We start from the raw sequence: 21,158 nt of genomic DNA, 5'->3' as shown, positions 1-21,158 counted from the left end.
TAACCCCCTTTTCACTTATAGATTAGGGAGGGGGAGATGAGGGGTCATCTCCTCAGGAGTGAAATTCATAAAAATGGTGAAATTTGTTTTATTGTATTTGAATGAGCAACGGTTAGAAGAAAAACCAAGTCTGTATTTCATCGGACCCAAGAGATATCGCGAAATCCGTGAGAACACTCTGCATCCCCCTTTAGGGGTTTTTAGGAGTTTGAATGAGGAACCGCTAGAAGCAAAAACCAAGTCGATATCTCATCGAAACCATGAGATAACAAGAAATCCGCGAAAACACGTTGCACCCCTTTTCATCCCCTTTGGATTCGAATTTCGAAAAATCGCATCTCATCCTATGGTTATGTCATGAAAGAAATATACTCCCAAAAGTTCAGGTTTTTATGTCGACGGGCGTGGGCTAGGCGTTGATGAGTCAGTCAGGACTTGTGCTTTTATATATAAGGATTATGATGTACGAATAAATGTACGCATAGCAGATGAATCTGAATTTCATCTACGGTAGCATTCTGTCAGCTCAGAAAGAAACAAAATTATCGTCTGATAAAAATATTTACAAATTCCTTAAGAATTTGAAATACCCTAGTAAATGTAGTTCTGGTACTTGTTATTACACTTCTCAAAATGTTTCCAATTGCCGAAAAAGAGAGTTACAATCTCCAGTTGATTGTATAAAAATTATATCAATATCAAAAGAGCTTAGCACATTTAACACAAAAGCTGACGTTGTATTACGTTAATTATTTTTTTCATATCTGTAATTACATTTTGTCTAATTTTCGTAGCGATTGGTCCAAATTTCTGATCCACTAGCCACGTGATCATGAATAGATGAGGTTCATAACTATCTGACGAATAATCTAACATCTGTCTCAGGTACTTACCGCTCCTTTTGATTTGTTTATTAGAACGCGTCGTACGCTCATAATCGAACTGTAATATGTCGAACACATCTTATTTCAGAAATAACAATATGAAGCTGAATGTACTGTACCTATTAGTTTCAAGTTTGTGCGAATTCCGCGAAACAATAGATTTTGAGTTCTTGTAACGTAGGTCTGAGCATGCGGCATGTATTATACAGCTCACAAAAAAAAAGAATTTTTTTTGTTACCCTTGTTACGCCCCGACGTACCTTTTTCAAGACTATATTTTAATTTAAGGTAGTAGCCCGGTGTGACGGGTTCAAAAAATCGATTTTTTTTTTTGTACATTTTTCGGAAGAAAAACATCTTAAAAATATGCTATAAAAATTTCAGACATAAATTTTAATTATTCTTAAAGTTATAGCTAAAATAAGAGAGCGCGCCGTGGTGTGTATGAAAGCGTGTGTATGAAAGCGTCGCTGTCAAATCTGTTGCTAATATTGTGCTTAAAAAGCCAACTGCAAAGAAGCCAGAACTTTACGTAGAGCTCTAAAAGCTGCTGAAAATGACAACTTTGAGGAAACGGAAGGACTGCTCTATGCACCAGGCATAGCTGATTAATGTAAGTATAATTTTATTGAAAAAAATCTGTTGTCAAAACTTTAAAAGCGTTTTTCTCAAAACCATGTTTTCGAAAGTTCGGGGAATCACTGACTCAAAACTATTCAACCGATTTAGCTAAAAATTTAACCCGTTATTCTAGACACACATATCTAGATGCCGAACCTTTAAAACATTTAATTTTTTAATTATAAACTATTTTATTTAAACAATTTATGAAGAAAAAAAATTAGATTTTGAGAACTTTTTTCACAAGTCCGCCATTTTGTTTTTTTTTTTTTATTTTTACGTATATTTAAGGTTCGGGACCTAAAATGAAGTCTACAGAATAATAATCTCTTTGAATTTTTTATTTCAGATGACTTTGGAAGGCTGTGTGTTTCCCCGAACCAACTCATCTTTTCTTTGAGGACTCCATATTGACGTCAAAAATTTTAAACAAATTAATGTAAAATTAACTTCAAAAAATTTTTTTTATATACTTCAAAACACCAATAAAAACATGTAAAAACTTTAAAACGATAGCATTTTATTTACTTTTTTAAAAAAAATCATGAAAAAACGTCTAAATTTCGGTCGTCACACCGGACTACTACCTTAAACAGTCAAGCATTATTGTGTCGCCGCTTGAGCGTCATTTATCGCTTCATAGATTATTTCATTCCCATATTCACATAACGACCATCTACCCATTCCTCCTAGAAAAAGTCACGTACAGTCCACAGTATTAGGTTTTATAAAAAATCAGATTAACTGGTACCAAGAACTGAGCTAAGAAATGCTGAGCTAAACATAAGCAAGCTCAACCTCAAAAATATCTCTCTTTTTAAGCTGAATAAATCGATAATTAGGAAGAATCGCTCACATAATGTACATTGAATTAAAATATTTTACTAACAATAAGTAAGCAGTATGGACGAATGTGTGAAAATTACATTAAGATATCTCATGTTAATATTTTATTCGTATAATCAACGAGATTGAGCACCGTCGGAGCAATGACGTCACACTCCAGGGTAACGCTGACCATGTGGAGCGGCACCAAGGGGTCGCCCTCACACCTCATTGGCTAATTACTATACAAGTTAGTTGCGACTGCAGGCTCTTGGACCCTCAGGGCCAAGAAGCCACGTCTTTTCGTCTGTTAGTCGTGAGATAGTCGTGAGGCGCGTGGACGTAAACCCGAGTTAGTCCTTCCGTGCAAGAGCATCGGCTGATAAGTTCCTGGTCTGATACACAGATGGCGCCTCAAACACAGAATTAATATTTTTTTAGTAAGTACTAACCTTCAAAACGTAGCTGTAAAATTTTTATGACGATCTGACGTTTCGTTTAAAAATTGCAGTGGTTTTAGTGAACCAACTTTTTTATTTTCAAGACCATGGAAAAAAAGAATTTCGTGTATTGTTAAAACATAGCTTTTTGATGGGAAAAAACACCGTTGAAACAAAATCTTGGATTGATAAGTATTATCTGGACTCTACATCAGAAAAATCGAGCATTATTGACTGGTTTGCTGAATTTAAACGTGGTTATACGAACACCGATGATGCGCCACGATCTGGTCGCCCAAAAGAGGTTATACCGGAAAATATCGAAAAAAGTCCACGAAATCGTTTTCGCAAACCGTAAAGTGTAGTTGCAGGAGATAGCTGACACTCTAAATATATCAAAGGATCATGTAAGCTTTATTTGGCATGAACATTTGTCTATGGGAAAGCTGTTTTCGCAGTGGGTGCCGCGTGTGCTAACAGTAGACCAAAAACAACAATAAGTCGATGATTCCGAGCGTTGTTTGGAGCTGTTTCGGTAAAATAAAAAGGACTTTTTGCGTCGAAACATAACCATGGACGAAACTTGGATCCACCATTACACGCCAGAGTCAAATCAGCAGTCAGCTGTGTGGACAGCAGCCGGTGAACCTCGCCAAAAGCGGTCAAAAGCGCAACCGAATGCTGGCAAGGTTATGGCATCCGCATTGTGGAATGCGTACGGTATTTTGTTTATCGACTTCCTTGAAAAAAGCAAGACAGTCAATAGCGATCGCTACATGGCTCAACTGCCCCATAACGGCCTCATATGCAAAGAAAGTGATCTTTCAACAAGATATTGCACCGTGTCACAAGTTTTTGGCTACGATGGCAAAATTGCACGAATTACACTTTGAATTGCTTCCGCACCCACCCTATTCTCCAGATTTGGCTCCCAGCGACTTGACTTTTACCTGTTCGCAGACCTAAAAAAAATGCTCGCCGGAAAGGGATTTGGCTCAAATGAGGAGGTGATCGCCGAAACAAACGCCTATTTTGAGGTCAAAGATAAATGATTCTACAGGAAAGGTATCGAAATGTTAGACAAGCGTTGAAATGATTGTATCGCTCTTGAAGGAGATTATGTTGATGTATAAAATCGAATTTGACCAAAAAAGTTGTGTTTTCTTCATTAGACTGGGAATTTATCAGCCAATGAAATCTTAGTTGTGCCCGGCCTAAAGTCTCGAGATATCTCGTTAAATTTGAGCATTTCGCTTTATTCTGTGAATTCACAGGACTCACTAGCACCTAACTTTCAATTTTTTCTATTCGATACTGATTCTCATCTTTTCGCGAGTAGACAGTTTTGTGATAATTCCATTTTTCGTATCAAATCAGGCTCTGCCCTGATTTAATAAGCCCTGATTTGGTAGAATTAGGTAATATTAAGTGTCATTTTGAATAATAACCAATTACGTTACTATTTTTCATTGATAATCTTTTAAAACTAATAATAATTCAGTCTTTTCGTATTACAATTAATCGTGAGTGAACTCTACAGACATTTGTAAACAATAACTTTTGGGTTACACATCCCAATTCTGTAATAATAGACAATAACAGACATATCCAGATTCTGAATTCACATATACTAAGTGGCTGAGCATATCAACGGTCCGTATTCGTCATCCCTTCCGATTTCGAGGTGCTGTTCTGCTCTAAAATTCTATCGAACACCGACCAACAAAACCCGACGGTTCTCAATTTCGCAAATCATCGTATCTAAAGATAAAGTTTGAACAGTTCTCTTCAACTCTAAGCGAACCAATGTTTTCACCACTTTCTTAAACTCGCTTTCTAAATATCGTATTCAGAATTGATGGCAAGCTTCTCTAGCTAGTGATCAGCAAAATATATTCGTTTCTAAGAAATTAAAGATATAACTAACACAAAAATTGGTTACAACACAGGAAAATTGGTGCCTAGCTGCAAGCAATATCCTTTGGCTATTCCTAAAGGAATTCTCTAGTTTTCAGCTCGGCCCATATCATAATTTAGCTCATTTCAGACTGATCACAGATTTCATTGTCAATAGGATATATTTTGATCCATGGAAGTACATACATCGGATTTTGTTAATTGATTTGGCGTCAATGTGTTACACATTCCGAGAGTTATTCTCCCGGCCCAACTATAGATAAATAATCAGGAATAAATAGTCCAAATTGCATGTGGTTCCACGGATCAACTACGTCCAATTATAGTTTGTGTATTGATATAAAACTACGTTAATTTAAAAAGAGAGATACAATATCATATTAACCGACCAACTGTAGAATTAATATTCGTTCAGCACAGATGTTCTTGGTACCAATTATATGTATACATATATATATATAGTGGCGCTAAAAAGTATTTTGATAATATGAAAGTCGTTATTACTTTGATCAATCGTTTTTCTTACTTTTCTTTATTTCCACTTCATTTTTGAGTAATCGAGAGATAATTTTTAACAATTATATAGAGCATCAAATTTGTTTCAACAAATAATATTATTGATTTTTGTAGTTATTACTATCTTTGTCAAAATACTTTTGAGCGCTACTGTATATGTATACTGTACCAAATATCAATAAGATAATACAACACTTGCTGAAGAGCGTAAACGGTGCTTAATCCTTTTCTACAGCTGGGTGTATTTGAATATTATTTTGCTGTCAACGTTATCTTCATTTAGATTTACACGCAGAACCATTACAATTCTTTTATTGGAATCAAATTCATTTGTTATCATTCATTTTCATAATCAAACTAAACTTTCACCAGATTAATTCATTTTCAAGCATTTATTTTGAAAGATCACCCACCTTTATTATTAATATAAATTAGCCTCAACCATCTAAATGACTCTCACAGCCCTTATAGGACTAATTGCAAGCAGCAACGTACTCACATTATCGGCTTATCGAGAAGTAGGTCTTTCTTAGTTTTCAATTTTTATTCATTGGCGTTACGTTGGAGCGATCTTGATCATTTATAATCATCAACTATCACCGCTCAGACACGTCTCACCCCTACCTAACAACCTGATTTTTCCGTGAATTTTGGTGTTTGAGAGCGTATAATTTGTGAATAGAATCATGATTGTATCAGATTGGCTTGTAGTTTTTATGTTATTCTAGTATTGTAGAAAGGGGGATGGTTTCTAATATAATCGTGATATTATTCATAAATTCTTCGGTCCCGAACACCAAAATTCTACGAAAAAATCCTTTTTTAAGTCATATATGAAAATGTCGATAAAGTAGATAGTTAGCGCCAATTTCGAAAAACTACGCTTACTCTTAGGGCCGTTGACAAAATCTTACTAATTGTAAGACCACTCAAATATCTAGGGCAACAAAACCACTGTTGACCAGTGCTATTGATTGGTAATTTATTGTTAAGATTTTCGGACTGTGTAAAATAGAGTCATATATTTAGACTAACAAATTTGAGCTATACTTATTGTACTTGACGGTTAAATAAGATGTATTCAAACGAAAGAAAAAAATTTCATATATCATTTTCACTTCGCAATGTATTGATTATTAGTCAGAAAATTGAGATAGTTATATGTACATAAAGGTGCGCTAATTGGATCAGCAGTATTGCTATTTCGCGTTCTCGTCGTGCCAGTCATAAGTCGTAATTGCGATAGCAACGATAAATACTACAGATCTCAACAGATATAAAAATTGCGGTTGACTGAAAATTAGTTCATTTGTTACTACGGTACTGCATTATCATTGCAGCATACTTATGAAAAATAATCAAATCTAGGCAAAAACATGTGAAATGTAAAATATAACCCAAGTCACCAATACCGCATCACAATAAAAATACAAGAAAAACTTAGATATTGCCAGTTTCTGTCGTGAAGTTAGGGAAAAAACCCAAGCTGTAGGATCTCTCAGTAAGCATGTTACGTCATGAAGTCAGACCTCGTTGTTTCGTGTAGTGGTATCGAAATATCGTTCTGAGAACTACGTACTTGGCAAGCACATTTTTCTTGAAAACCAATTATGAGTGCTCTAGCGACAAAAAGATCACGGTGGCTAATCTATCGTATTATTAACGTGGAATAATGACCTGGAAATATAAATTATACATATTCTTACAGCGTCGGATAGTATTTAGTCAATGACACGAAACATAAACTCAATGCTGTATAAAAACAAAATGTCTGACTACTTTACGTTGGACAAGCAAAAAAGCTCTAATTTATCCAATTCACATGTCCCATGTCTTGCCGTTGCATGTTTGCTACAAATTATTTGATTTCTACTCACTATGTCTCAATTGACTCAGATTGAGTATGCAGTGCCGAATGCCGTAGCGCGTGAGTGTACAGAAGGATTGAAGTGCAGGCGTCCCAAATGCCTGCTCACCAGCACATATACGTACACTCGCCCGCATCGATATTCGAACTGCAGTCAACGGCAATTAATACAATAGCAAAAATTCATAAAATGCATCTACCCAATCCGAAATTGACAATACGATAATCTGTTCGAAGCTAACTGATCAATTGACTTAACCTCATCAAATCTGTATTTCTGTAAAATATGAATCTAAGCTGCAAGTGATAGAAATAAACCATTTCAAATTAGATACGTTAATAATGTAAATTGAACAAGCTGTTATCAACCAGTTCAATGCAAAATTGATCTCGTACAGTTCGTTTATTTGATGATAAATGCCGATTTTAAAGATGACAGCATTACACGGAATCACAGGCGACACGAACAAGTAACTATAATAATTTCATTCAAAAATACATAATAAATGTGCCCAAGAAGTATGTGGCTCTTATAATGATGTTCCGATATCACTACACGAAACAGCGAGGTTCGAGTTCATGACATATACGTACTTGCTGAGCGAGCCCAGGGCTTGGGGTTTTTTCCTAATTTCACGACAGAAACTGGTAATACTTAAATTGTTCTTGTATTTTTATTGTGATGTGGTTTTGGTAACTTGGCGGACGTTTCTGCCTAGATTGCTTTTACCTCTGATCATTTGAACTATGAATTTGAGCATTATTATTAGTAAATTTTTTATTATGATTTTGCTATTTGCTTTCTTTTTCTTCACGTGTACTATCTAAATTGGTTACGGTTTGTGAAAGGACTTGAGAATCGGCAAAATTTACGATAGCTAAAACATCTCTTATTCTAAAAGGCAGTTTAGTTATGTTGTACTATCACAGAATTTACTTCATACATCGATAATCTGGGTTCAAAATATTTAGCTTCTTGATTTTGTTTCGTGAAATAACTTCTCAACATACTCTTTGGTCATTTACATTTACGTGCAGCCCACTTACTTTTTCTTTTCACCTGATACTGCACTAAGTAGAATTCTAATGTAAAAAATTTCTTAAAATTGTCATGAGTATCACACACTTCTATGTTTAGATCTAGCCATACTTTGGCTCAACTTACCAATGAATTGTTAAGTACCGATACTTTCTGCGCATTCCGCATTTGCATTCTGACACTAAAATAATTTTCTAAGTCCGATAAAAACTCTAAAAGATTCTGATTCTCTTCGTCACTGAATTGAGAGGCTCTGATCTTAATTGTGAACATTGAATATGATTTATCATTCCACCCATCAATTGAATTATTGTATCTATATATTGGCTTGTCGAACCTCGGCGTAAATCAATCAAAGCTCGAGATTGATTGTCTTTTTCCTTTTGGAGCATTCTAACTTGTTTTGCTAACTCACTACAAGACTGGACACCCTTCTGTTATTTTCTAAGATCATCTTAAAGCTTTTACAACTTCTTTCACTCCAATCTTGACTGTTTGAGTTGTTCATCCATCGCTTTGACCAATGAAATAGACTTGGTCGTCTTCCTACGTCTATCGAAAGTCAACGGTGTGGTATTAGAATACAAACCAAGTGATTTTGCTTTCGACCGAGTGATGATTAAATTGGCATTAGTTTCACCCATCAACAAGGTTTGTCGTACTCGATCTAATAAGTTTTTCAGCTAAATGAGACTCAAATTCTTGCCTAGATGTTGGGCGCCAAATGTAAACATTTATTTGTTTTAACATATATATTTATGGGATAATATTACGAGTTCAAGCCGGTCACTTGAAAAGTGAAATTGACGGGATTGTGAAAGACACAATTAATAATGAATGCATGGGTTACATTCAAGGAATTAATCGAATGAATTGAAACATAGAGGAAGAAGACACCGTCTACTTACAGTTAGACAGATCGTTTCTTTAAATAATCATTAAACTGAACATCAATTTTTACTTTCATGAGTCATGTTAATCGGACATTTTTTTCATTACTTCTTAGTGGACAATATGTATTGGGAATATTTGGTAAAAATTGTACGCTCATATATTCATACGTCATACAATCGTACACCCATAAAATTACGCGAAGTTAATCATAAATTACACAATCGGGAATTAAGTTCGGTATGTGGGGAAGAAACGTGTCGGAATATTACAGTTTCTTTTATGACATAGGTAAAAATTGAAGAGTCGAAAATAGATAACACATCCGTATGTTTCGAATATTGCAGTAGCTTCGTAATTTGAGCAACCAAATGTTATTGGGGTTGCGATCAATCCGATGGGTTTAATATCATATTTGATAATTCTGGATGTGGTCAGCCACGTTGTTCCAGGTCGCGCTCTTGGCTATTTATCTAAAAAATTCAGTCGACTGCGTGACTCACTTTTACTATTCGATGACACGTTATCGTTCACTAATGTCTTACGTTAAAGTTAATGTTTTAAGTACAATGAACTAAGTAAAAGAGATTGTGTGGCAACTACGAGAAATGGGGAATCGGTAGGTATGGTGTCTTCTCGTAGAGTGTTCTAGTTCTTCGTTTCCGTTAGCATCTAAGACGATGCGGCCCTGAGGTAACGAGTTAAAATCATACTTTGTAATAACGAAGTCACATCCTATTATGAGGCGCATTATTCAAATTAGCTTTTAGTCACATAGGATTCGCAGAAGCGTGCATCTGCCAAGGCCACGACGTTAACGGTCCCGCTGTGGGCCGCTTCTACCTTTCTTTCTAAATATTTATAGTTATTTTTAAGTTTTATCTTCATTTTCAAAATCATTCATTTTTTTGTCCTGTACTTTTATTTTTTCAGTTTAAATTTATATTAATTGAAATTTTTTTTGTTTGAACTATTTTCAAAAGAATGTTTGTTTATTTTACCCAAACTTTAAAAATAAAATCTCATTCGTAAACCGTATTAACGATAGCAAATTACGTACGGTTATAAATCACTTCAATGAATGTTCGACAGCATTTCCGCGCACTTCAATGCACCGTTCAGCTCTCATTTGAAATTGTTCGACTGTGGATAGTGCCTAGTACAGCTCTCGGAATAGGGCGATACGCGTTGAAAATTCAATAATTTGCCGTCGTTAATACGATTTACGAATAACGTTTTATATTTAAAGTTCCTGTTAAAATAATTACACATCCGTTGTAAAAAGGTAAAGTACGAAAATTTCGAAACACTAAAAATTGAATCTGAAAAATTAGAAATATAAATTAAAAAAATCACATAATTTACAAAATCGAAAATACAACTGACAAAACAAATATACAAACATTGAGGAAAAAAGATAAAAGGCGACCACAGCGGGAGCGTTTACGTCGCGGCTCCTGTGAGATGTACGCTTCTGCGAACCCTGCTTTTAACATGCAAAACTCATGAACCAAGTATTACAGGCACCTTCTGTAGCAACTTGACCAGCTCGTATCTCATCACTACTCGAGTGGAGATAGTAAGTATGTAGTACTTTTTTACGCAGAATTTGATGCCCCTTCAGATACCGATGGAACAAAATATACTCTTCTATTTAAAAAGACCAAGCTGACCTTTATTTGGCCTTGGTGGGTCCTCTTACGGAAGATCTAACACTCTCATCTTCTTCCCCCCTTTGTACCTTACAAATTTTGCCTGAAATATTTTTTACTCATATTTATGGTTTTCGTGATACTTGACTGAATTGATTGAAATGAAAGTCCCTATACATAGCATAAAGTGTTAAGTTTTCGTAGGTATAAGAGTATATATGTATAAAGGTCCTATGCTGACCATGGGTCTTTTTTGCAAAGTGTTCAAATTCCTACGAAAATTCGTTGCGGTCTTATCAGTACACTAATGCGTTGGCAAGTTATGGAATCTAAATGTTAAAAAAAAAATTTCCCATGTTATTTAAATGAGAAATAGAAAATCGCAATGATGCACCTCTCAATATTAATATTAAGAGCTCAAACTTGAACAGCATTTCTCTTTCTTTTTGGTAATTTGAAACAATATCTGTAATTTGAATTTTGTAAAAATAAATAGTCAATTTTTTTTATGCGGTCATTATGTATATATATTCATTTAAGAATGAGAGATTGAACTCTTTACCCTATATATTTACCCTTATACCTTTAAACATCTAACCTTTTACCGCCTACCCTCCACCCTTCTCTCCCGCTCAATCCCATGTTCGCTCCATACATGTATTTACTAGGGGGGGGGGGGGGGGGGGGGGGGGCTTCGCACGCCAACCCCACATTTCAGATTTGGTGTTATTGATAAAAAATCGAAAATTCCGTTTGTCATTCTTGTACTATAAAATTAAAATAGGCTTGTAAACAAATTTTAAGACCAAATGACCGCAAGAACAATAATACATATAATCCTACAAACTGTAGTAAATGTTCATGGTATGTTCAGAGTATATATTTTTATAAAAATTCTTTCGAATTTTTATTTTTTTTTCTAGAACTCGAAATTTTACCTTAATATTATAGCTCAGGTAAATAGTACTTCCACAGTTAGTTATCACATTTAGTGTAGGTATCTATTTCATACGCACCCCTGCATGCTTCGCGCGCAAACCACCCGGTCTTGGGTTGAGGGTTATTGAGAAGAAAAAAAAATCCGTTTGTCATTGTTGCACTATAAATTCCAAATAGAGTTTTTGAACAAATCTCAAGACCAAAAGATCGCAATCACATCAAAATAACCTAACAAACTGTAACAGATGTTCATAGTACGTTCAGAGTATAAATGTTCATAATGTTTCTTCCCAAATAATATTTTTAATATCAATGTATTCTTTGGAATCATTTTCTATACTTATGATAACTTATAGACGTACCTATACCTATAACTTGCAGGTGTTTCTGTTTTACGTATATATATATATATATAGGTCATAGTTTCATTGAACGGCCAAGGGTGCGGAAAGGCGGGGGGTCGGCAAGAGAAGAGGAAGAGGTAGTGAAGGCCGGAGCAGGGCGTCCAGCAGGAAGAAGGGCGATTCTTGACACAGCAGTGGCAGCGGCGGCGGCAGTGATTTCTTTATATATGACGCAAAACGATATATATGCATATATGTAAATTTCTGAAAAAACGAAAGAGTTTAGTACTATTTGTTCGCTTTTAAAATTGCAATTCGTCCGAACATGAATGCATAGCTATTTTGTTAACGCAGCATTGTGAATTTTCATCAGTATAACTTCATTGGAGTTTAACCCTATCACAGAAAACCAAGTGTATTTTTCTTTATGTATTACTAACAATATAGTACATTTAGGTCCCTTTGATTTTTTCACCTGCAAATATATGAGACTTGAAAAATACTACTTCAGTGCTTCCCATTTAACGGGTAATTTCACCGTCTAGAAAAGTTTTTCCTCCTATAAAAAAAACGTACCTCTTGGATTTCCATTTAAAGTTTTACATAAATTAACACCAAAATCATATAGGGCCACAGAAAGACTTTTTCTTGTAAAATTTATTTTGTACTTTAGATTGCGCCATAACGTCGACGTTTCAAAAAAATTAACACGTTTGTCAGATTATGCTTCTTTATTGAATTTCCATTTTGTCATGTGAATTGCAGTGATGGAAACGTTGAAATAGCCATTTCGAGTGGTTTGACGAGTCCAAGGGATATACGAAGTGGTACTCTAAGATTTCGTGAATATATCTATTGAGTTTAAAAAAACTTTTTCAAAAAAATATTCAATAGAATTTTACGTGTCACATCAACTTAATTTTCGTTTACACTTACCATCGTAAAATATGGGCATGTAATATTTCTCGAATCGCTGCATTGCATGATACTGTACAGCACCGTAAGTGCAATAGTGACTACCATATTTTAGTTAATTTTACATGTCATTTACTATCATCAATTCGACTAACCTGACGTAAAAATGCTCATCCTCTTCGAACAGCTCGTCGTCGATGACCGAAAGTTGAATGGTCTTCCTGGTCTCACCGGGTGCGAAAATTAGCGTCCCGCTGGTACTTACGTAATCGGAACCAGCCTCAGCTGAACCGTCTTCAGTGCAGTAATCAACGGTGCATCCCTGACATAGATCACCACCAGCCCTAGTCACGCCAACCTCAAAGCTTCCAACGTTTTCCATGACCGTATAGTGGCATGGATCGAAAAAGACACGCATAGCATTCACTGCGTCAATATCGATGCTTTCGGCCTCTGCACGCTGCAATTCCGCCTTGACTTCACTAAGATCACTCTGAGCACGCTCGCTTATTTTTCTGCTAAGATTTCCAGCTCCAACCATCTTCCTAGTCGCTTGAACCCGATAAAAAGCGCGGCTTTTTGGACCCTTTCCGAGCACCTCTTCATGGGCCATTACCTCTAGCTGTTCCAATGACAAAGTAGGATGTTGCTTGCGGAGTTCTCGTAAAGTTTGTATATAGTCACGACGCGTTTGTTCGAACTCCCGAGCTTCCGGTGAATCACTATCGATGTCTTCACAGCTGATACCATTATTCCGTGTTTTTATCTCAAGTTCTGTCCCTCTGCCTGAGTCGGCTGCTTCGCCCTGGACGATGACACCTCGCTTGTTCATGCGGTAACCTTTGTGCAAGTACTTGTAGATTAGTAGACGCTGATCGGCAACGTAAGCCGTTAGGACAGTAGCTGGGAAGAAAGAGAACGTCAGGATTCCCTCCCAAACCTCGAGAACGCCGGGACTAGACACTGCGAGGATGATGTAGAGCCAAACATACGCAAATATGCTCCAAGTTGCGGTGACGAAGAAAACTCTCAAGTGCTTTATTTTCCGCGTCTCTCCTTCTGGTATGACAAAGACACAAAGAGATATAATGACGAAAAGATTATAGGCAGCGGATCCGACTATTGTCCCAGGCCCAAGTTCTCCCGCTTGGAAATTTTTTGCCCAAATTTCGATAATGGACAATAAGATTTCCGGTGCGCTACTACCCAATGCCATTAATGTCAAGTTAGCCACGGTCTCGTTCCACACTCGCACTACAACTATCTGTGGTTCTCTGCCCTGTCTGCGAACTACCAACTCCTTTTCTTTCGAAGTAATCACTTCGATAGCTGCCATAAAACGATCGCTTACTATTGAAACTCCAATGAATAAGTACATAAGTAAAAAGAAATACACCGAGCCCCTTAGGACGATGTCAATCAGCTCTAAGTTATCTACTGGTGTCCACACTGGTATTACCAGCCCCGGTTCACACCGAGCCGAATAATTTCCTGGCATTCTTAAAAACCGAAATTCACACTAACAATTTAGGATAAACAGAGATATAAACAACAAAGTGAAGAAAAATAACTGACAAAAATATAAGACAGGGGTTGAGTAGCGAAACAAACACCCAAGACGTTTATCGACAGTCTATTATCAGCTATTTACGGACGCTCCCCAAAAAGTTGCGTGTTATTCGGTTCATCACGGACTGACGTAGTCGAGACCTGAATCGCGCTCGGTCGCGTACTGCCTAGGTTTAGACAGGCGAGCCTCGCCTCCGTCGTTTCGACGCTCCGACGCCCCGGCGCCCCGACGCCGACGCTGAGCCGCCTTGGTACAGGCGCGTCAATCAAAGGCGCAAGCGCATCAACCATGACTATGACCACGACCACGAATAAAACGTCTTCGAGTCACCGCAAAGGTGATATCTCTGCTGTGTCTAATGTATGCGGCAACCTTCAGCGCGGTGCATCAGTCCAGACAGGATTCAGAACGGCTATAGCGTAAAAGCCAGCGACGAAAAAAGTTACTTGATTCCAGCATAGAAGGAATTATAGGAAACCATTCGATCAGATAAATATTGCGCAAGATATCTATCGCAGTGGTACATGTTACTTATCACATGATGATTGCCATTTTATGAGCCACCTATCATACTTTATAATAATTACGTTGTTATGCCATGCCATTTCGAAAATCTGATACTTGAGTACTTATGTTTTTCTTCCATAAAATGATGAATTGAATGCTAGAGAATGTTGAATATATGTTTAACTCAAATTCGCAAGTAATAAGTTCAATGGTTAATAATCTGAATTTTCAGACATGTTTTTCCAATTCTAACATAGCTATCATATTATCTGTAAATTCAATCAATGGTATTTTTTAATAAACATGCTAATCTCGGATACAACCACTTCCTATTACATATTACAGAAATCAATCTTATGTTAGACTTGATGACATTTCTTATTCAGAACGTTTTTCAAATTGTAAAAAACGTAGCCTTATCGTATTCTATGATAGTCAGGATAATGAAAGTCGTCTATCATTTTCCATCATACTCGGTCACAATCATGCCTATCATATTCCAAACAAGAAGAATAAGTTTACGTAAGTTCAAATAACTAAGATCTATATAAATTTATATCGAGGACCGTCGCAGTTATCCCGATCCAATTTGGTCATTTTCAATATCAAGAAATCAAAATTGTTTAACGAATTGACTTCAACGTATTTAATACCACCTTTGAAAAAACCTGCGATGATATTCAATCATCTACAACATATTAAAATGAATATTTCTTCGTTTGTTCCGTACGCGTTTCTGTACCTAAGTACATGCGATTGCCATGTAATTTTGGTGAGTTGTTGTGCACACGCCCCCGAAGGTTTCTGAATTAGTACAACCATTTTACAATACATAAAAATGAATATTTATTTATTTGTCCTGTATGCGTTCCTATAAAATTCATCCGGTTGCGATGAAACTTTGGAGTGTTGTTGTGCGTACGCCCGCGAAGGTTCTGAATTAGTACGGCTATTTTACAATTGTCATTTCAAGAAATGAGTGTATTATTTCATATATTTCAGCGGCAATTCATATGTTTTCGGTGCATAAGTGCGCCTTGAATTGAAGCCCACGCGAACGATGTCGCAGGCAACAGATAATATATTGGATAAAAAAAAGAAGGCTATTGAAGTATATGTGTAATGAATGTTTATGTAACGGAGTTCTATGTAACCTTATACAGAGGATCAACCGATGAGTCTCTCAGTAATGTCTATCGACTACCGTAGTAATTTCTAACCGATTTTATCATTTTCAATACGACTGGCTCAATCGCTATGTATAAAAAATCACTGGTTTCTCTTTCTAATTGTTGGTGGAGGGGGGGGGGGGGGCATTGGTAGTCTGAATCCAAAATTTCGACCAGGTTCTACAGTAGCTTTGGCTGCCATCTTGAACTTGTGATTAATGTCGAAAAATGTCAGATGTAGACAAAAAATTATTATAACCAAAGTTGTAGAGATTTGAATTTCCCACAAGTTTGGTTACGACCATCTTCAGTCTAAAGTCAGAAATTAGCGAGTTATTTGACAAAAACCAAGTCTCCCATGAATTGAATATCGCGGCCAAAGCTACTACAGAATCTGCTTAAAATTTCGGATTTTTATTGTCAATTCCCCCATGCCACGTAACGATTAGAAATAAAAAATTGTAGTATCCAAAAATTGCACTTCCAAATGTATGTTTCAACTGGCCTACAAAAATATCAAGTGTCTTCAGCAAATTGACTTAATCATATTCTTATGGCTTTCAAAAAATTTGTGATAATATCTTACCATATTCAATGAAAATATTTGGAGTAAATGAATTAACTATATAAAAAGTATTGTAATTGAAAATCTGAACTCCCTTACACAACTAGAAAATTTTGTTAAATTCGTTTACTAAATTCACAATATCTCAATAAGAACACGATCGTCGATGAAACGTAGAAAAATTCACCCAACCAAACGTTTGAAACAGATCAAACCGAAACCGTTGTATAAATCGAAAAATGTCCGCCTGGTAGACGATATTTCATACGTTCGCCCAACATGTTTTGAATACTTGACGAATAGGCGTAAAATTTTTTAGTTACTTTATCTAAAGCGTTTGAAGTTCGCGGCACTTTCAGTGATACTAGATCGTTTACCTGAAAGGTTATTTTAGAAATAGATTTTTGGCACTTGACTCGTTTTTTGCTGTTTGCTTTTCAATTTTCTAGAGCATTATAGAGCTTAATCTTATCACTTATTGGACCTGCGTTTGAAAAATCTATTAGCTCTTTTATCTGAGAATTTGAATTTTTATTAAAATGAATTTCATAAGGTGTATATCCGGTACTATGATGTGTTGTTAAATTAAAAATTTCTTCTATTTGTTTTACGTATTTTGCCCACTTTGTGTGCCGTTCCGAACAATACGTTCTGAAAAATCTGCCCAATTCTCGCATATATCTTTCTGTCGGATTGGATTGTGGATGTCTTATGGATGAATAAATAATTTTTACACCTTCTTTTTCCAATGTTTATTTCCAGGCTTTTGCTGTGAATTGTGAACCATTATCCGATAAAATTGCCACTGGTTTACCAAACCTAGGAAAGTAATCTTTGATTAATTTTATTAAACGTATCCTAGTCGTTGCTTTCTTAATTGGATAAAGAAAGATATGTTTCGAAAATATGTTGTTAGCCTCCAGTTGATGTTGAAAGTGGTCCATAAAAATCTAAGGTCATGAATTCTAATGGTTTGCTGGGGATGATTGGCTGATATTCACCTTCCATACAAACATTATTATATTTTACACGTTAACATGTGTCACAGTTGCAAATTACTTTTTTTATGTCCTTGCACATCTCTTTCCAAAAATAGAGCTGGTCAAAATATTTGCTTGTTTTATATATTCCAATATGCGCTAATTGATCATGAACTGTCTTTATTAATTCCTTGCCCAGGTTGATTGGAATAACTAGGCGCCAAAAATGATGATTTTCCATTTTTTGAAATAAAATGTCATTGAACAGTTTATAATTTGCATAACTTTCTCCTTTTCCTAAATTTACACGAATTTTTTCTATTTCTGAATCTGCTTTTTGTAATATCTTTTTATTTTCTTCAGTTGTGATTTCACAGGTTGTTCAGCAAAAATGTTAAAAACTTTGTTTAATTTTATACTTTCAGCGTTGGCCTCCTTTAGTATAGTACTAGTAATTGCTAAAATAAGCAGTTCGTTCGAATTTGTATTTTGACTTGAGTTAGCAAAATTGCGACTAAAAAAATTGGCAACTACATTATTTTTCCTGGACAATGTTTGGTAGTAAATGAATATTGTTGTTATAACAAGTTCCATCTTAATAAACGTCAGTTATAATATGAGCTTGACATAAGAAAAGTTAAAGGCTCATGGTCAGTGTATACGAAAAAATGAGTCCCATAAATGTAGGTCCTGAATTTGATTATAGCATATACTAGCGCTAATAATTCAATTTCCGTTGTTGTATAGTTACTTTCGCATTTACTTAACCCTCGGCTAGCTATGAATATTATCCGTTGGTCATTATCCTTACCATACTGGTACAATATACCGCTGATCCCCAAATTACTGGCATCAGTTTGAATATAAAAAGGTTGGTCTGTCATATAATGATTTAAAAATACAGATTTTATGAAATTTCGTTTAACATCATCTAGAGCTTTTTGGTGAATAGATGTCCAATTCCAAGAGTTTTTTTTACTGAGTAATTCCCTAAACGGATTTATTAATTGAGCATGATTCCAACTAAATTTTCTGTGATAATTACAAATTCCTAAAAACTTCTGTAAATTTTTCCGATCTGTTGGTTTTTTGAAATTCAATATTGCATTCACCTTTTCAGGATCTGGACGGAGTCCCTCTTTATTAATTATGAGTCCCAGAAATGTTACCTGTTCACGGCAAAACATAGATTTTTCAAACTTTAAGCGAAAATTATAATAAATTAACCTTTTGAACATCAACGACAAATGGTTTAAATGATCATCAAGTGTTTGTGATGTTATCATCAAATCATCCACGTATGAAGTTAAAAAAGAATTCATGTAATCACTTAACGCCATGTTCATAGCACGAATGAAACCGCTACCTGCTGTTTTTAATCCAAAAGGTATGCGACAAAAGTGATAAAGCGATGTTCCGTGTAAAAAAGCAGTATATGGTCTAGATTCTCTGTCCAAAGTTATTTGCCAGTAACCATTTGTCAGGTCAGTAGTGCTTATGTACTTCACCCCATCATACTTTTGCAAAATTTCGTCAATTCGTGAAGGTGATTCGTTATCGAATTTGTTAGAATATATGAAACATATATATGTGTACGCCTTATAATCCACTATTATATATATGTGTATACATAGGCTTGTGTGATGAGCGTTGGTGTGCGTGTGCCTCTGTATATGTATATCGCGATCTCTCCCTTGTCTAGTAGCCTAGAGAGAGAGTTCTCGCTGAAAGTACACTCTGTTTCTCACACAAATATACTGTCTTTACAATAATTAAACATAATTATATACTTACGTATATGGTGTTTTTGTCTCCCAAAAACCAATAGGTTATGGGCCCAGGTTAAAGTTATTTGTTAGTGCGTGTACTGTTTTATAAAAACTCGTATGAGTGTTAAACAAGAAGATTCCGAGTCTGTAAAGAGTTCTGAGTCGGAAGAGAACTCTGAATCCAAAGAACAATTCGTTGACACATTGGAGGAAGTCGTAGAAGATTCAAACATGGCTGAACAAATGAAACTATATCAGTTATATCGATTTAATGGAGAGAATTTTCATCTCTAGTGCCGACAAACGGAAATATTCATGACCGAAAATCGATTGAAGCTATATATTCTTGGATCAATAGTACGACCAGCGAACAATCCTGATGATTGGTATATGAAAGATGCACAAGCACAGGCTTTTCTCATGCGTGGTCTCGAGCTCGACCAATTAAAGTATCTCACTGACTGTGCTACTGCAGCTCAAATGTGGTCACGTTTAAAGACGCTTCATTCTGAAAAAAGCGATCAAACGGTCAAATACTCTTGGGAAAGTTTATCAACTGCAAAATGGAAAATCAAGAAAAGGTGGCAGATTATATCGCAAGAGTTGTCTCCCTCACTCAACGGTTAAAAGATATGGATATGGAACAAAAGGTTCAAGTTGTTATTGCCAAAATTCTCGGAAGCCTGCTAGCTAAGTTCGACAACGTGAGAACTGCTTGGTATGCTGTACCAACCATTTCGCAAACAATCGAGAAGCTAACGGATCACCTCGTCAACGAAGAAACGCTGATGAATTCAAGAATGTCAACGAACGAAGGGAAGGAAGCTGAAGCAGCTTTTGTCGCATGTAAATAAGGATCAACGAATAATAGGTATCAAAATAAGTCTGCTACTGAGAGTAATACTGCTGTTAAAACGAATTATTCGAAGCGAAATATTAAATGTAATTATTGTGCTAAATTCGGCCATTACGCTAGAGAATGCCGCAAAAAGAAATATGATCGTCAAAATTCTTCTAAGAATCAATCTTATATGGCGCAATCGTCGAGTAATGATCCTGATAAGCGTGCAAGTAATTACGTAGATGAAGCACAGTTGTTTATCATTGATTATCCTGTAAAAGACAAAAATACTGTGTACGATTATTGGTTTCTTGATTCTGGGGCTACTGAGCACATGACGTTCAGACGTGATTGGCTAACAAATTACACCCTTTTTGAATAAAATTCTTTCTGGGTTGAAGTTGGGAACGGTGAACTTATTCCCGCAATAGGCAAAGGCCATGTTCACGTGCAAGTAGATTCACCAGCAGGATCGTGCATTACTCATACAATCGAAGATGTATTACACGTGCCGTTAATTGAAAAGAATCTCATCTCTGTTTCAAAATGTTCTAAAAAAGGTTTTAAAATAATTTTTGAAGAAGGAAATAAATGTGTTCGGGTGTCAAAAAACGAAAAATATGTATAAATTAAATTTCAGAACGATTAAAAATGATGAAAGAGGCATGCACGCGTCAAATTTAGCAACCGCAGGTTCATTAATGGATTGGCATGAACGGCTTGGTCATCCTAATTTTAAAAACCTTGAAAACCATGCAAAAACTTTCAGCGGTAGAAGATATGCATATTGACAACTCTTCTGAACAAAACTCCTTTTGTTAACCTTGCATTATGGCTAAACAGCACCGAAAAAGTTTTCCTAAAAATACTGCGAAACGGTCGAAGAAACCGGGCGAGATTTTTCATG

At 35.8% G+C, this 21,158-nt stretch overlaps 1 protein-coding gene and 1 long non-coding RNA gene across 8 annotated transcripts in view; one reads left to right on the top strand and one right to left on the bottom strand.

The window, feature by feature from the left end:
- Positions 1 to 14,584, bottom strand: part of Calx (sodium/calcium exchanger 3) — a 1,242,927-nt gene extending 1,228,343 nt beyond the window's left edge. For all 7 annotated transcript variants that reach the window (XM_046628885.2, XM_046628886.2, XM_046628892.2 and 4 more), the window contains exon 1: positions 13,006 to 14,584. In XM_046628885.2, coding sequence (XP_046484841.1) covers positions 13,006 to 14,348 — 1,343 coding nt within the window. In that variant the 5' untranslated portion in view covers positions 14,349 to 14,584. The remainder of the gene's footprint in view (positions 1 to 13,005) is intronic.
- LOC124220268 (uncharacterized) lies at positions 1,351 to 1,950 on the top strand. Its single transcript, XR_006883554.2, has 2 exons — positions 1,351 to 1,497; positions 1,855 to 1,950. It is a non-coding gene; the product is annotated as an uncharacterized lncRNA (long non-coding RNA).
- Positions 14,585 to 21,158: the final 6,574 nt, after the last annotated feature.

The sequence above is a fragment of the Neodiprion pinetum genome, chromosome 5 (genome assembly GCF_021155775.2).
Source record: "Neodiprion pinetum isolate iyNeoPine1 chromosome 5, iyNeoPine1.2, whole genome shotgun sequence".
Classification (NCBI taxonomy): Eukaryota; Metazoa; Arthropoda; class Insecta; order Hymenoptera; family Diprionidae; genus Neodiprion; species Neodiprion pinetum.
The sequence above is the reverse complement of the archived record's forward strand: the minus strand, read 5'-3'. Positions and strand labels throughout refer to the sequence as shown.